This window comes from Vicugna pacos, chromosome 31 (assembly GCF_048564905.1).
Source record: "Vicugna pacos chromosome 31, VicPac4, whole genome shotgun sequence".
NCBI classification, from domain to species: domain Eukaryota; kingdom Metazoa; phylum Chordata; class Mammalia; order Artiodactyla; family Camelidae; genus Vicugna; species Vicugna pacos.
This window is the reverse complement of record NC_133017.1, coordinates 5,908,176-5,926,006: the sequence shown is the minus strand read 5'-3', so window position 1 is coordinate 5,926,006 and position 17,831 is coordinate 5,908,176. Positions and strand designations below refer to the sequence as shown.

At 40.1% G+C, this 17,831-nt stretch overlaps 1 protein-coding gene across 1 annotated transcript in view; it reads right to left on the bottom strand.

Moving 5' to 3' along the window:
- LOC140690713 (trafficking protein particle complex subunit 9-like) overlaps positions 1-17,831 on the bottom strand; it is a 92,768-nt gene that overhangs the window by 60,938 nt on the left and 13,999 nt on the right. The window contains exons 2-3 of the mRNA XM_072952635.1: positions 8,316-8,437; positions 7,165-7,285 (exon numbers count right to left, since the gene is read on the bottom strand). Coding sequence (XP_072808736.1) covers positions 7,165-7,285; positions 8,316-8,437 — 243 coding nt within the window. The remainder of the gene's footprint in view (positions 1-7,164; positions 7,286-8,315; positions 8,438-17,831) is intronic.

Below are 17,831 nucleotides of genomic sequence, written 5' to 3'. Positions count from 1 at the left end.
GGAGTAAAAGGGACTGTACTTTTACAGATTTTATGTTTTATTACATGAACAACCAGGACAGGGTCACAAATGGAACCGCCTCACAAGTGACAGAAGACAGGTGAGACGCATATAGCAACAGGTCACAAAGATGGTAAGAGCAAAGTTGTTTCTCCAACCCCAGAAAGAATTCCTCCAAGAACTGAAAACTCAGAAATTTGAAAGTAAAATACTATCATATAAAGAAAGAAAATAAATAATCCTCTTCATCAGGGTTTCTAGATCTGACTGCAGAGTTATTAGCAGGCCATACTGAATCCTAGCACAGAAAAATCAGATGGACTAGTGGTGAGTAAGTTCCAGGAAAACGGCAGTAACTCCTCCACTTGAAAGAGGACACACACTCACTTGTTCAAGGTGATTGTAAACCACATTCTGCAGAAATTCAGAAGATTCAGGCACCACTTCTAGATGGTGATGACACGGAAGGACGGCTTGGATGCATGCTTCTAACTGAGTCACTGGCATTCTTACACAGCAGGGGGAAATGGAGGCCCTCAGCCAAGAGCACAGTTGTTCCTGTCATGTATCCCAGGCCGTGCCTCGGGGACTCAGTGTACTGTAGCAGTCTGGCCCCAGGTGAGGACCCGCAGCGTGGCCCAAGCAAGCAGGAGGGGCACTGTGGTTGAGAAATCCCATCCCCCATGGGGGCAAGAGGGGCTGGTGGGGTTGTGTGAACCTATAAATGCTCATAGAAATACACCTGCATACATTGAAGTGATAAAATTAAAAGTAAAAGGCTATTTAACAAAATTTCAATTGTCAGTGTTAATTTTACCATTCCATTCCGCTTGTCCGCTGCACTCTGAGACAGGCTTAGGCTCTCTCACACATGCAGCTCTGATGCAATAGTTGTGAAGTTATTTTACTTTGCTGCAAGTGTCTTCGCTCCCAGTGTCACTGTGACTGTCGTCTCTTAACACAGTCAGATATCTTCCTGGATCTCTCCCTGAGTTCCTTGCTCCTGCTTCTCAGATCCTGAGATAAAGAACAGGTGAAGGCACATGACTGGAAAAGTCAATGTGGACTTGACCAAAGTCCTCAGTGACCCCCTAGGTGAGTGCTGCCCACCCCTTACCTTCGATTCTCAAGGTTCTGCCCAGGGTGACATCCAGCCAGGAGAGAGTCCTGGGCCCTATTAAAAGCTGTGTGGCTTGGGTGCAGGGAAAGCTGCAGAAGCTGGTTCCGTAGCCGGTCCCATCCACACCTCTGCTCCTCTCTCTCCCGAGGCAGCGCTGCCAAGCCTTCAGGCTCCCTGAGCTTCTGTCTTTCTCTTCTACTCTACTTCAAGCCCTTTTCCTCTTCCTTTATTCCCTGATTATCCCTAGCTGGAGTGATTTTTCTATCATAGAATCTGAAAAAATTTCCTGCAGCTGAAAAAGAGGTGCCAGAGGTCAACGCGCATATGGTGGTTCCTGAATAGAGCCCCTGGTTAGGGGGACCCTCACCAACACTCATGGGGCATCAGGCATGTTGCAGGGTCGACCACCACCAACAAGAGTTTGCTGTGACACCAAGGCACGCACAGCATCCCTGCTCACTAAATTGTAGTTGTAGTCCTTTATTTAGAAGCAAAAATAAAAAAATTGCTCATGTTTCTTACTAAAATTATTTATGAGGGAGAAAAAGAAATTGTAATAGAAAGAACAAATTTCACTCCATGTTAGATGTGTTCATTTGGCTTTAATCCTGTACCTTGTTTTCTAGGCTCAGACTTGTTATCTCTGCACCTTTTGTAAAAGAAAGTTGCCTTTAGCCTGAAATATCCAGGAGGGTCTATTCTCCGGGCTCTGATCTTTAAGGATATTTGCTCTTCTACACTTATGTATAGATGGCAAGTTGTAAAATAGTGAATAACCTTTCTTTTTTTTGGAGGTTTTACAGGGGCACCATAATTTGACCCACATGGACAGCTGCAGGAACAAAGGATTTCAAGGACAAACAATTCATACAGCAAGAAGTTTGCAACAACCAGCCACATCCCCGCCACTTTTTATTATAAAAGGAGACTGAATTCTGCCCTGGGGAAGAGAGTTCTACTGGATAACAATATGCCATTTTCTGGGTCTGCCAGCTTTACAAATAAAGTCTCTTTTCCTTACTCCAACATCTCATCTCCCGATTAATTGGCCTGTCATGCAGCAAGCAGAACGAGTTTGGACTTGGTAACAAATTGACTGCCTTAGAGGTAGTATGTCTCCACTGTTTCCTCATTTCCAGTATTTCACAACCTATCAATTTTATAAGCTTTTTAACAACATTAACAAAAAACCTATTACAAGGAATTGATTCCACAGAAATAAAATTATTTCTACTCCTTCAAAACTTTTTTCTTTTCTATTTTATTTTGTTTTGCTTATTGAAAAGAAAATAAATTCAAATCTTTTTATTTCACGTATTTTTATAACTAGATATTGTAAATAGTACAAAGATATTTAAATTGCAATAAAAATTGTTCATATATTAGTATAAAGATATATACACAATCAATGCAGATTAGGAAAGGAGTAGATATTTACTAAAAATCCACTGCACATCCAGTCTTTTACAAGCATATCCTGGAATATAAGCTCTATTATCCAGGGTCCCCCACCCCCAATCTCACTGCGGAGTCCCTTAGTAATCAACTACCAAGGCACCAGCATAGAACCATGAGATCACTATTTTAGGTATAAATGAGAGTATTAGCTCATTCAATTCTAAAACAGAAACCTTAAAATAAATACTGAACTTACTTACAGATAAACAAATTTGGACACAAAAAAGTACAGTTTCTCCCCAAATTCACAAAGATAATAACTGGTAAAGGCAAGATTTGAACTCATCTGCCTTGAATATAAAGCTAAGTTGGAAATCCCCTTCAACTGTGGAGGACCAGCAGCACAGCCTGTCACCCTATCTTTGTTCAGATCTGGCTTTAGACAGCCTGAGACAGCACCCCTTCCTATGGAACTCGACGGCAAACAATAACAATAAGGATTTTATATTCAGTAGTTTCTTAGGTCTCAATTATATAAAGTGTCAGCAGGTCAGCAGAAAACTCTGGGAAATATGAGTGGGTCCAGAGCTTTTTGCTGATAAGAAACTCAATCTATCAGGACAGAGTGACCTTCCCATGAGAGGCCTCATGGACATAAACTAAAGGCAACTGAGCAATGAAAACTAGCAAGAACATGGAACTCAAGCAAGAAGGATCCCTACCATCCCCTGCCCAGTTGCCTCTTCACCTTTGTGGACAAGACGGCAGAAGGTCCATGTTCTTGTCCAAGTTACAACATCATGGATTCTCACCCATATAATATTACGACTCTATGCTGTCTTAAGTCCTTTCCAACTAAAATATGATGACACCAATATCTCAGCGGAATGTCTATGTCTCCACTTTCTCTCTTCTATTAGGAGACTATATCTATGGCCACAAAGCCGAAATTCAATTAAAAACACCATGCACGAAGCCTGGTGAAAGTCTGTGTAAGAGACATTGTTCTCAAGCTCAGTGAGTGAAAACTCAGAAAAAGTGGTCCTTATCCCTCTGCAAGTGGAAGGTAGCTTGATTGTGTGTGTGTATGTGTGCACACGTGTGTGTGTAAATCAAATACAATGTATTCTGGGATGTGCACAGATTTTTTTTATGTTACTATCATTTCATGAGGATGAGCCAACCTTTAAAGTAATTTGAATCTACTATTCTGAGAGAGTCTCAGGATCTTTTGGTGGAGGACGGGAAAGGGGAAGGAAAGGAGGAAAGAAGTAAATGAAGCAAAGCTGTAAGTATACTGCTAGGGAAAGGCAAGACATTAATTTTGTTCCTACTTGCATCACACACAAATTAGGGACTGGCTTTCCCCCATGTCTTGTCAAGCACTGAGTTGCAGAAGAACAGGTGACAGCCCATTTCTCACTGAGCTTGTGACTGTACGTGGCATCTTATAGACACTAATTATTTAACCTGATCAAACAATCTAGCAGCAGGCTGTAATTCTCCTATTTTGAGAGATAAGAAAACAGGAAGTGAAAGAGGGTATATAGCTTGACAAAAGTCAGAGGACAAGTAAACTAAAGAGGATGAATTCAAACTCAGATCTGAATGCAGAGTCTGATCTTCCCACTCCGAGGGCTGGAAATTCCTTAACACACAGGGTCCCCAGCTCCTCTGCTTTGTTCCTGGCACCAAGCATTTCCCATGGCGATATTCTCCAGTTCTCAGACACAGCGCTCTGTGCAGCCAATAACCTCCATTCGACCTTGATCATCTACCTGTCACGCCCACCAGGCTTCACCAGGCAAGAAAGCTGGCTTTCAACTGCATACAAAGCCACCCCTGTTTTATCCTGGACTCTTCAGCAGCTTTTCCAGCATAAACACAGCCATGAAAGTGCTCACAGTTTGTACATGAGCCACACTACCTCTCTCCATCTCTGTCCCCACCTATACTACTTTGCTATGACCATTTTGAGAATCTTGGAAACAAATTTTTAAAAACAGAAAAGAAAGGATTCTGTAACAAGTACTTAATACTTACAATTTAAATGAGAAGTTACAAAGTGAGTATTTACAAACCGAATCTGCCTTCCTAGGTGTCAGTTTTAACAGTTAAAATATACAATAGCAAAAAATTCTGACTTAAATAATTAACAAAAACATCAACAATAATCTGGAATAAACTCAAAAACAATGCCCATGTTGTACATGGAGGAAGTACACGACTGTACTGTGGGGTAAAGTAAGAGGTGTGAAAGTAGAGACATCAACATTTTGTATGGAGGAAAGCAGTTTTGTAAAAATGTACGTTCTCCTAAAGATAATTCAAAAGTACTAAAAAATCCCACGACAGCACTTCTTTTTTTTTTTAACTTGAAAAATTATATTAGAATTCTTCAGGAATAATAAAGTCATAATACTAACCAAGAAAATTTGGGATCGAAAAGAGAATCAAAAAATCGCACTGTCAGATATTAAATAAATGTTTACTATATGTAAGATATAGTGCTAGTGTAAGAAAGTAAGATTGATAAAAATAAACCATGAGCTCAAAAAGAGACTCTAGTGTACATAAGTATTCTTTACAGGTGGGATTTCAAGTTAAAAAGCAAAGTAGGAATTCAATAATTGTCTTGGAACAATCAGAGAATCCCCTGGAAAAAACAAATTCTATTCCAGTCATAATGAACGCAAGAAAAATTACAGAATGTGATGTGAATATTAGAAAGTACTAATAACAGCGAATATAATTCTTTGCTCATATTAATTCAACTTCTCTTCACTATAACAAGTACCATCATCATCTCCATCTTAGAGATTAAAAAAACCTACAGAAGAAATTTATACCATTATAAGAAAGTATTTCTAAGAATAATATCAGGAATAAAACCCAAAAAGAAGACATTTACAATCTTAAGATTATTTTGGGCCACAAAAAAAATGAACCTACTGAACAAAATGAAAGGCAAAAAATGACAAGGAAAAGCTCTCTGATACATGTTGATGAAGACAAGGGGTTAATGTTCATAATATACATAGAGCTGTCACAAAGCAACAAGAAGCTGCCTCACTTAAATGTGTGCAAAGGACAAAAGAGATCATTCACTTTTTAAAAGTCAGATGGCTAATGAGTGAAAAATGCTCAATACCTCACTGGTCATCAAGTGCAAATTAAAACAATGAAAAAGTACTTTTGCTCATCATATTGGCACATATTTTTAAAAGATATTCTAGCTAGTGTCCATCTTTGAGAGAACAAACTGTGAGTGATCTTTTGGAGGATGACATGTCAATGGATATGTAAACTCTGAAAAACGTGTGTACACACAGGCTGAACTCCACATTTTGGAATCGTTTCATTTAGAAAAATTCAGTTCAAAAAGATGTACTTATCAGAGCATTTACACAGCACTGTTTACAATGGTGAGAAGAAAAGCTGAAGTGAAATCATATCCAGCGATAGAGAATTGGTTACATAAGTTATTCTACATCTTTTCATGCCCCACAGGAGAAGGAATTTCTAGATTCACTTGAAAGGAGCCTGTGATTTATGTAGTTGTCACATCCAAGGACTAAATTACCAGAAAACTTAACGAAAATAATACTCATACAAGAACACAGGAATGTTTGTATAAGAAGTATGCCAGTCAAACACCCTTTCTGACAGTGGAAAATGGAGAAAACTTAAGTGTCCACCATCAAGACAATGATGCGGTAAATCACGGTGAGCTGTGGGCACTAAAGTTCCGGTGTTTCGGCGTGGTCCAAGGCCTTGTCCACAGTACGCTCCCACGAAAGGTTTCCTTACACAAGAGACCAAACCTGCATATCAGGAAAACCCTCTACTCTATCTGAAAGGACCGGGTGAGTCTGGAAGGAGAGGACGTCTGTGATATATACCTGAGTGAATAAACCGAGCTGCAGAAAACATATAGTATGGCCTTATTTTTCAATAAAGCATATATACACACACATAGACATAGATTTCTCATATACGTGTATGTATGTGTTTATTTATATGACATAGGCATAAAGGTCATGAAATATATACTCCACATTGTCAGCAGTTTTTACTCTCAGGAAAAAAGGGGAAGGGATGTAGGGGACTTTCGGTACCACAACAGATCTCTTTTCAGAATTTCAGTTAAGTATACTTGGAATTTAAAAGTTTATTTAAGTCCAAAGTAAAATGGACGAGGACTCCACAAGACAGAATGCTATACTAGTCATTAAAAATCATGCCAGGGGAGATAGAATATTGTAGAAAAATGTGTAATAAGCCGAATGGAAAATGGAGGTCTCCACACAGCAAACAGGCACACATTGCTCGCTGGTTTTTATGACAGAGGTAATACACACTGATGAAAAGAACAGAAAATAGATGTTAATGTGTTAATTATTATCTCTGAGTACTGGCACCAGGATAGATCCTTTTGACCCTTTTCTCAGACATTTATATTAAATACACACTATTTTTCATCTGAAAAATGCATTTTTAGATGTCTAGTACCACACATTGGAAAATTACACGAGTACTTACAGAAACAAATAACTAGGAGACACCGCAGCAGTGTCACAAAGTGTAGAAAGGGCGATCCTGAATAACACCGCGCAGTTACATAAGGACCCACAAAGTGAGAGCACCTGCTGTAACAGGGCGCGGCCCCCTTCCATTTGTCAGATGTGTCTTCAGGGCTGAGGCAGTTCTGAGCACGGCCAGTGTCAGTGCTGGTGTCTGGATGGATGCCACTGGAGGTGAGGGCGCCTGCAACCCGAGAGGAAGAACAGAAATCATCCTCTGCTTTTTCTGTCTTGTTTCTTTGTTACTTTTAAAGAGAGGCGGAAATAAGATAAACTGGATCTTTCCTACTGAAATTTCAGTAATGAAACCATTTTTAAAGTGATCACAACTTATATTCTGCCTATGACTGTCTTTTCAACAAAGCATCATATTTATAAAATGTTAATTAACTCAGTTAATTAAGTCCCTGTTGAAACATTCTAGTAAAGAGCATGAACTGCAGTATGTAAAAGAACCACACCTGCAGTGACTAGCTCAGCTGTCTTGACGGCAGTGCAGTCAGCCCCCACCATCCCGTGGCCCTGAGCTCCTGATGCTGGTAAGAGAGCGCGCTGCTGCCTCAGATGGAAAGAAAAGGTGAAAGCATTTTCTGAAATCTACAGCACTGACAAAACATAACTGATAAATCCCAGGCTCCTTTGAGGCTGTCATTTTCCGTTTCTGGCCAACCCCCGTCAATGAGCAGAACCACCCCATTCCCGAGTCATGGGACTCACGTGGGCAGCAGTTTTGGAGAAATTTCCAGGTATAGAATGTAAACCAACTATACATAAAACTCTGAAAAAGAAAAGATGCAATAATCTGATTTTGGAAGACACTAAAATATTCTCCTAAGCCTTAGTACTTGGAAAGGCTGGGCTTCTCCTAAGCCACTTATTTATTTCACAGCCAATGAGCATCTCCCACAAACCCTGTTTCCCTGTGTCTGCTGGGAGCTTCAGGCACATTGATGTTGTCTATCTTATAAGTCACAAGGCAGAGGCGTGTGTCTCACGCTTGCAACTCTCACACAGGCTCAACTCCTAGCCTCACTGTATGAACTTGGCCCCATTTTCTCACCTGTTTATTTGGTATCTGTTCTTCTGTAAGCTGCCTGAAATGCTTATTGAAACAAGTCAGAAGAATGAGTGGGTAGAGAAATGGACAGATGGACAGGTGAGAGATGGGCAGAAAAACAGAGAGTCTCCAAGAGAAGGGGAGCAATCAAAATTACCTATGCAAAACCCTCTTCTAGTCAGGGAAGAAAACCACCACGGAGAAGTGTGAAGAGGCAGGTTGCTTAGGACTGTTTCCTGGATTCCATGAAAAGTCACACCAAGAGATGAGAGGGTAGAACTATAAATAATAAAAGAAAAAATTCATGCATGTTTGAAAAATATATCTACATTATGTACTTTCTAAAGAATAGAGTCAAATCAGCAAGGCCCAATAACACAATCCTTGGGTATTTACAGAAGTGAGAATCCCATCTCCAATCTGCAAGGCATCCCTTTGGAGCACTGAGAGTCTACACGGTGCGGTCATAAAGCCATCACCGCAAAAGCGATGCTATCCTGCACTTACGAGGAAAGAGCAGCTGTGCTCGGTCTGCCTACACGTGTCTTTTACACCCCTCAGCACCTCTACGGGGGAGGGACGCCTAGCGAGCCCCATCTCTGCAGGACAGAAAACAAGTCCAAGAGAGGCTAAGCCGACCTATCAATTCTCCATCTCACAGGACTTGTCACTCCAGACCAGGACTCGAACTCGGACCCACGTTTGTAACCACAGTACTACCGTATTTTATGTGCTTTTTGTGTGTATAATACATTTGTTTCTGGCATGAAAGGGTATTTAATAAATGATCGGTTGTCTTGTCTATCTCATTAGCTCACAATCTTTATATTTTTGAATTGTACTCTTCCCATGGAGAAAGGAACGGAAAGAGCGGGGATCAGAATGAGGTGGGGCTCCATTCTTTATCTGTTGCCTCATCTCATCGAAGTCCCCAAACAAGGAGATAGAGCAAATGTTCTCGTCATCATTTAAAGAGAGGGCTCCAGTGATGGTGACTTACTCAACTCCAAAACCAAGTCTGGGGGAAGGGCACATGCAGCAACGAGAGCAGTATCACCTGTAGGAAGGCAAAAAGAGCTCAGGGGATGGCTCAATGGGTCAGCCTGATTTCATTTCAATCGATAATACAATAACACACTCTAAAAAATCTAGCATGCAATGGATTTGCTCTTTCTTGACATCTAGCAAGTTTCCACAGCCCACATGTAACATTATCATGAACTAGTGAAAGGAAGAGTCCACAGACAAGGAAAATCAATGCCACAGGCAGGCTGAAACACAGGCTGGAGGAAAGGAAGGGAAAGGGCATAGTTAAGAAGAGGCGAAATTCTGGGAAAAAGACATCATCACAAGGAATCTCAAGCATCATCCAGCAATCATATAATCATTCTTTCAAGGGAGAGTTACTTAGGTCCTATTTTGTGCAACATTGTACAGTGGGCGAAGCAAGAGCACAGCGTCCATGGTGGCAGCAAGTTGCGGAGCTCCGATACACTTCTGATCCCGGTACCTTGCACACTTGTCCTCAGTATAAAGGCAAAATATATAGTAAAATAATCCAATGTAAACTCTATGCAATGCTGAAAAAAATTAAAGAATACCTAAATACCTGGACAGACACACCACGCACATTCCTGAATCAAATGACAGCATTCTTGGGATGGCAGTGCTCCCCAGAGCGATCCATATATTCAACTGGACTCGATCACAATCCCAGTGGGTTCCTCTGCAGAAACTGACTATCTGCTGCTACAATTCATATGAGAATTCGAGGATCTCAGTAACCAAACCGTACTTGAAATAGAAGAAGAGTTTGAGAGGACTTGTAATTCTCAATTTCAAACCTTACAACTGTATCTCCAGGTGAGATTAGAGGCCATTTTTAAGATATAATTGTGTTTATCCTTATTTTCTAAATTCTGTACAACGAATATACCTGTTAGAATAAGAAATTTAAAAAGTAAAGTATCTTTTAAAACATGCAAACCGATTCATTCATTGGGAAGAAAATATTTTGACTATAAAGAAGTAAACAAATATCTAGTGAAAAAGGACTATTTAAAAACAGGAGTGAATTTACATTTTTTGTAAATTGGAAACTGAAAAGCACAAACACATCAAGTTTCTAGGGAGAGTGTTGCAACATATTAATTGTTATTTCCAAAATTCTAATTGAACAATGAAAACTCAAGAAAGAGAAAATCTTGATTGACAGCCAACTGCAAACACATGGAGAGCAAAGGCCTAGAAATCACAGTTCCTTTAACTCTGCTACTAACTCAATAGGAGAGGAAATTCCTCACAGAGGGGACAGTGGATTCCCATGCATAAGACAGGATACACAGTACAAACTGCACTAGAATTGGGGGTGATTTCCATAGAAGAATTCTAAAGTTACAACATTGCTGAAAAACTATAAAAACACTGACAGACAGATTAAAACACACAGTCATATATATTATATAGAAACATATGAAATCTGCTCCCATGTTGCATAGAAATACAAACATATTTGTTCATTTATGGGCACTGATTACTTTATCCCAGGTAGAATATTTCAACTAAAATAGATAATCAATAATACACTCCTCTTGTCAAAACTAGTTGATAAGTTACTCTGCTATGTATGCATAATGTGTCTAAGATAGATTTAAAATTAGTGAAAAAGATTTTTGTATGGTTTCTTGAACCCTTCTCAAAACACCAAGCTTAATTTTAAAATAAATATGAGCAGTATTTCTATATGATCTTTTCCCTTGTGAAATGAACAACACAGTCTGTTGTCAAAATTCTTTCCTTACAATGATTCACGAGCACCGTATACTCACAAATCTGCTGGACAGCAAGGCACTATCCAGACACTGTTACAAATCAAATGAAACACAAGGAAGACAGTGACCCTATTCTGCAGGGCTTATAATCTGTTCCAACACCGGGTTTTTATTTGATTTGTTTGATTGGTTAGAAAAATAAAATCACTCAAGTACATTCTTCTTTGAGCATTATGTAAATCATGACTCTCTTTTTAGTGTCATGAGCAGGAAAGACTTGAGTATGAATTGATTAGAACAACTAGGCACAATCATCACTGGAGCCTGTGTAATAAATAAGTACATGAGATCTAAAATAAACCTACACAGATCTCTGCAAGGAAAATGAAGAGGTGAGTTCCCCAATGAGAAAACAAACAATCAAGAAATCAAAAAAGGAAAACTTTTTCATTAACGATTCCAGGCAGTAGTGGAGCATGGTGGTGAAGATCACAAATGCTGGGGACAAACATGAGGGTCTGAAATCCCACAGCACTGGGTAGCTGTGACACTGATATTTCAGTGAAATTTTCTGCACTTCAGTCTCCTATCCATAGACTGGGGACAACCACAGCACCCATCTCCTAGAACGGTCTTAAGAATTAAGTTATTTTTTATATAAAAGTTTAAATAAAATACCTCAGATTTTAAATATTACCCCAAAAGCTCAAGGAACAAAGAAAACAGTGATAAATTGGAGTTCATCAAATGTTAAAAATTTGCTTCAAAGGACACCATCCAGAAGGTGAAAAAACAACAGAGAGGAGAAAATTTTTTCAAATTATTTATCTGATTAAGTATTTGTATCTTCAAATAAAAGAAAAAACTCCTACAACTCAACAAGAAAAAGAGAACTCAATTAAAATGTGTATAAAGTATCTGAAAATGTATTTTTCAAAGAAAATATACAAATGGCCAATAAGCACAATCAAACGATGTTCAATATCATTAGCTGTAAAAGAAATCAAGTCAAAACCACTAGGAGAAACCGCTTCACACTTACTACAATAGGTTATAATAAAAAAAAGGTGTAACAAGCACTAATGAAGACACAGAGGAAGCGGAGCGCGCAGCCCTTGCTGGTGAGGATGTAACACAGCGTGGCCACTTTAGAAAACAGCCTGGCAGGTCCTCAGAGAGTTGAACATTTGGTTTATGAATGACCCAGCATTTCTGCTCTCTGGTCACACAAGTAAGAGAACTGAAAACAAATGTCCACATAAAAATTCCTACAGGAGTATTCACGGCGCCATTACTCTTCACAAACAAAAAGCAGAAACAACACAAACGACTATCACCTGATGAATGGGTAAACAGTAGGGCCCAGATATACAGTAGAATATAATTCAGCAATAGCAAAGCATAGAGTACTGACCCAGGCCACAACCTGGAAAAACATTGAAAAAGTTACTCAGTGTGAAAGAAGTCAGTCACAATAGACAGTTCCATTTACATGAAATAACTTGTTTTACATGAAATGTCCAGCACAGGCAAATCCATAGAGAGAGAACAATGGCTGCCTGGGGCTGGGGGAGGATGAGGAAGATGGGAATGACTGCTTGTGCATACAGGACTTCCTGTTGGGGGATGAAAATATTCTAAGATTGACTGCGATGCACAATTCTGGGCTTTGAGTAAAAACCGCTGCACATTTTAATGGGTGAATTGTATTAAAACTGTTAAGGACAAAAGCACCTAGGGCCAGAACCTTCAAATAGTAAATGCAAATTGCTAACTTTTATTACAGGAAGAAGAAACTGCCCTCAGCATGAAAGCAGGAGATCGGCAAATATGGGTTAACAGAATTGGACAAGAGCATTTCACTTGAAAGAGTTGCTGAGTGTACACGAAATATTCAGAAATAGGAAAATCAGCTTGACATCACGAAGAAGCATTCTGCTTCAAATGCAGATCAAGGATTCGGCAAGCCCAGCTGCTAGAAATAACCAGAGAAGAAACCTGGTTCTTACAACAAGCACCAGAGCCAACAAGGAAATGGTGGTGAGGAAAGCAGGCAGCCAAAAATCTGGAACAGTTTGCTACAAATAATTTCTCCACTGAAAATTCAAAAATAAAATGAAAGTGATGCAATGCTGAGCTGGCCTCACGTTAAAGGGCTTCCTCTGCTGCTCGACAGTTCTGTAACCCCGAATGAGAGACTCAGGAGAATCAGCATGGCTCCTGGCAGTCCCCAAGTGACTGCCCACCAGCACGTTTACCACCATCACATCTGCCAAGGTTGTATTGCAGAGAAGAGACCAACTTCTAAAAGGCACAGGAAATGTTTACCAGGGAAGAAAAGGCTGCTGTCAGTCCTGGGACAGAGGCAGTGTGAGCAGAGGCCAGAAGGCTGCAGGTGAACTGGAGCAGACCTGGGGCAGGAAGGGACCACGGAAAAGCAGATCTCAATTTTCTACTCTCTCTCCCTCGGGTAGGAGAGATAAAGCCTGCATCCTTCTCACCTGGAACTGTGGGTTCTGGCTGGCAGAAGTCTTACGTACAGGGAATGAATACTCAAGACTCTGTGGAAAAAGTCACGAAAGAGAGAGGGCGTAGGGACCCAACTCCACGAGCCTCTCAAATGATCCCATATTTATTGTGTATAATCAAAGGAAAACGTCATTAACAGTTGTGTGATAGTAAGCAGGAACTTGGGGAAAGAAGGATGAGACAGAGATTGTAGAATCCACCATGAGTACAAAGGCTTAGTGTATCTTTAGGTAAGTCATGGGGTGAGGGGAATAAGATACATTCTTTAGACATGTGAATTACAAAGCAGACCACCAGACCAGCTAGGTCCTTGCTTGGGGGATAATAGAGTATCTAACTGCACACAAGCCCAGCCTTTATAGCTGTGGGCCTGGGTCATTGCTTTGCGATGAGCAGAGTGCTATCTAAAACATCATCTACGCAAGCAAAGCATTATCTCTGCTTTTTAAGGCAAGGAGACAGGAGTGAGGATGCACAGGCACTTGCTTGCAAAGCAGTTACTAAGCATACGTTTTCTTCTTAAATTTGACAGGCGGCTGGGGTCTGTTACAATTTGTTAACCCAATCATGGGCTCCCACATGGAACCATTATGGAGGACACCCTAAGGTGACAAATCCTGGCTCTAGGTCTTTTCCTGCCAGCTTCAGCCACTCTAGCAGAGTCTAGGCACATTCCTGAATAATGATCATACAGAACCACCCACACTGTTAACTCCTGGTGCTTGAAACTTAATTTTAGCTCTACACAACTTAACGTAGAAAAGTTTCAGAAATAAAAGATATTATATTTACTTTATATCTCATCATAGGACTGATTTTTCTGATTGCTCTAAGTTGCTTCTTCTTGGTAAAGCACCTAATTCTGCAGGTGAATTCAGTACTTTCTTTGGGCATAACTAGCCAGTTTGGGCTCGCTAACTTCTATTGGTCAAATACCGATACACTTAATTGATTTCATTGTTCATCAATTTCAGCTGGGAGCAGAGGGAGTGTCACTCTGTTCCTCAGCCCAACCTCAACTCTTTATCATCAGCAACTCAGGACTCCGGAAACCAAAAAAAGCTTTTGTTTCCCTTCTACAGTTTCAACAAACCCAACAGGATACATAAGCCTGGAGAAAGAATTCAACACAAATGTTAAAACAAAAATCAATAAACCTGAAGCAACTCCATCTCCGAATCATGATACACAATGACATGAGATTAAGTGTGTCAGGCCCAAAGCATGGGTGAGCCTGACCACCTGATTTCTATTCTTCAAAGAAAGGAAAGTTTTCCTATTTTTTATTATCACTCTGTCATTGTTTCTGATTAAGCCAAAAACTAGTGTATGAAATAATTAAGCATTGAAATAACAGATTTTTGTTGTATCAATTACAGAAGGCATTCAGAGGTGTTAGGAAAAACCACCTCTGTAAAAAATGCAAAATTTCTTCCACTGTGAAGAACACGTATACAAAATGCAACAGAGAATTCAAGCTCTTGTGGAGAGGAGCAAAAGCCACAGAATCAAAGCAAAGTCATTACTATGAGTCAACTCAAAATTCACTGGACAATCATGTTCAATGCATTCAATGAAATTTAAAGGCATACTGCAAACCATACACTTAATGATCTGCAGGCTAGAGGAAGAATTTCTCTCTTTAACAGACAAGAGTAATCAATAGGGTGCCCCACCAAACAAGGACCAAAGAACAATCAGGTTTTTAACAGTTATGATAAATCAGCATTTTCTAAAGATCAAAATCCAGAAATTTTAAACATTCATTCACACCACAATTAAACAAGCACTTAAAAAAAAAAAGAAAATAAGCACATAGAACATGTACATAGATCAATGAGAATTTTTTGAGATGCTGGAAGAAACAGGCTATAGTCTTTTACTTGAGAAATAAAACTACTTTTAAAGATAAATGCTAAAACACATTTCATCATTCATGTTGCCTTGAAAAATCTGAGGCACTTGTATCTGATTAGAAAAGCAATTCTGAGTAATAGTGTGTTACAATTCAGAGCCAGTTTGCTTTAGAAGAAAAGAGAAAAGAAAAGCTACTGTTTCTCATATACTGCACAAAGTGTGAAGTGTCTCCCTGCCTCTTTCTCCTCCCGTTTTCTAAGCTCATGCTTCCCAACCCTTCTGAAACAAGTATGAGAACCTCTTATTCCCGCCAATATGCCAAATGACAAAAGAAAATCAATTTATTTGTGTAAGTATATGCTTAAACCTTGAACTGGAAGAGAAAGATATCAGAAGTCTATATGGAACTTATTTCTACATTCCTGAAATCACACACACAAACGTTCACACAGACACAGACACAGACACATACCCCCTGGATTACTGGGAAATTCACAAACTTAGGATTTCCATCTTCTAGAAGATAACTTTGTAGTTAGTTTAAAATACAAAACTGTCAGCTTTGGAAAGCCTTGATCACCTGCTAAACCATCCAAATATCAAAGAGACCCAATTAGCCTTCTCGGTAGAATGTAATTTCCCATGATGGCAAAACATACCCTAAAAAGTCCTGGATCTAAGTCTCGTGTTTATCACTAGCTATGATCGTTTTTAAGCACATTAACAGATTCAGAAACGTATGTCTCAACAGCATTTATTCTTATAGAAATAGTATACGTGTTCATTTGCCTATACAGAGACCAGGTCCCATCATGGAGTTTAAGAGCTATTTTGTGTATTGCAATATTTATTTTTAAGTGCAGAAAAGGAGGGTGGGTATTACTCAGTTGTAGAGCACCTGCATAGCATGCACAATGTCCTGGCTTCAGTCCCCAGTACCTCAAAAAAAAATAAATAAAATAAGGGCATATTTAAAAATGAGTAAAGTTATAAAAAAATGCAGACTAAAAACCACTGCAATCTAGGAGACACAATTACAATAAAAAAAAACAAGACTTTCTGTCAATTATTGGCTATTTGCCAATCGCAGAGACAACCAGAAATCACACCTGATAACCATCACGTGTGATTCTCAGCAACCCTACTAAGTAGACACGGATGAGAAACCAGGCTCTGCAGATGAGGAGACGGAGCTCAGAGGAGCCGGGGACGCTGACCGTCCTGCTTCCCGTGACACCACATCAGCCCAGGGCAAGCGCTGACGGAGCTGCAATGAGGGGACACCCAGCTGCATGGAACCTTGGGGCACTGGGGAGTCCCAGAAAACACTAAAAACTGTTCAGTGAAAAACCAGCTCAAATATAATACACTGTGCCACATTCTTTAAACAGGGAACATGAGTGAGACCTTTTTGATGCCTCCGTGTCCTTTCTGCCATCGTCAGTTACTTGCCCTCACAGCGTGACCAGTGATGAACTGGACCCCATATGAAGCGCACTCAGATGGCAGAGCATTTGAAGCTGGTTTATGAAGTTTGTAAGACTCTGTCTGTGCCTCACACAGGCGGTCATCCATCACTTCTCACCGGTGTGGACGTACCACCTGAAATCACTCCTTTCTGCTTTTTAAAATCCCTTCATCTACTCCAGACTTTTCAACAGCAAAGAAGCAGCTAAACCACAGACAGTGGACAGCTTTTCACCAAATTTCTTGAACAGCCCATCGGACTACCTGGAAGCCCTTTACTTTATTAAACCCACTTCCAGGTACTTCATCATTTTCGGATTGGTGGACTTGGCCTCTGACTGAGCTACTCAGAGAGCTCCCAGCCTCACATCCGTGAGAGGACCCTGCTGTTGGGAGAAATCAGTGAGAAAGGCGTACATCCCCCAGTCATGTCTGCATGGCTAGAAGTGCCACAACGTGCTAAAAATTTATACCATCATAACCCCTGGGCTCCCATGGACTGGTTTCACATTAACCAAACTCATGAGACACTGATGCAAGAAAACCAGAAATTTAACTTATTAATGTAACAGAAGATGTGAAACTATGAACCAGACTGCAATATCAGAGTTCAACCATGAGTATATGTTCTCCTCCACGGCCCAAACACGGGCAGGCAGTCACATGGCAAGTGTGGACAGAAGCAGAGCAGGAAGGATTTCTAGATGAATTCAATGGACTAAATTTCTGTTATACCAACAGATCTGCTGCCTGGAAAACAATTAATTCTAATCACGGTGCACTCTTCGTGGACAGTTGCCGAGACACGACTGTGAGCACCTGTGTAACTCTCCTTTCCCTGTCCTTTCTGGGCTAATTGATGCACAGACGTACAGAAATCGAGGGATGCAGATACATCTAAACACCCAAAGCCCATTCTGGGAGCCACAATACCATACAGCCAGGGTTAAAATACTTGCTCTGCCACTTACTAGTTCTGTGACCTTGGTCAACTTACCCTCTGTGTGCCTCAATTTCCACACTGTAAAACTGGGATAACAATCAAACCT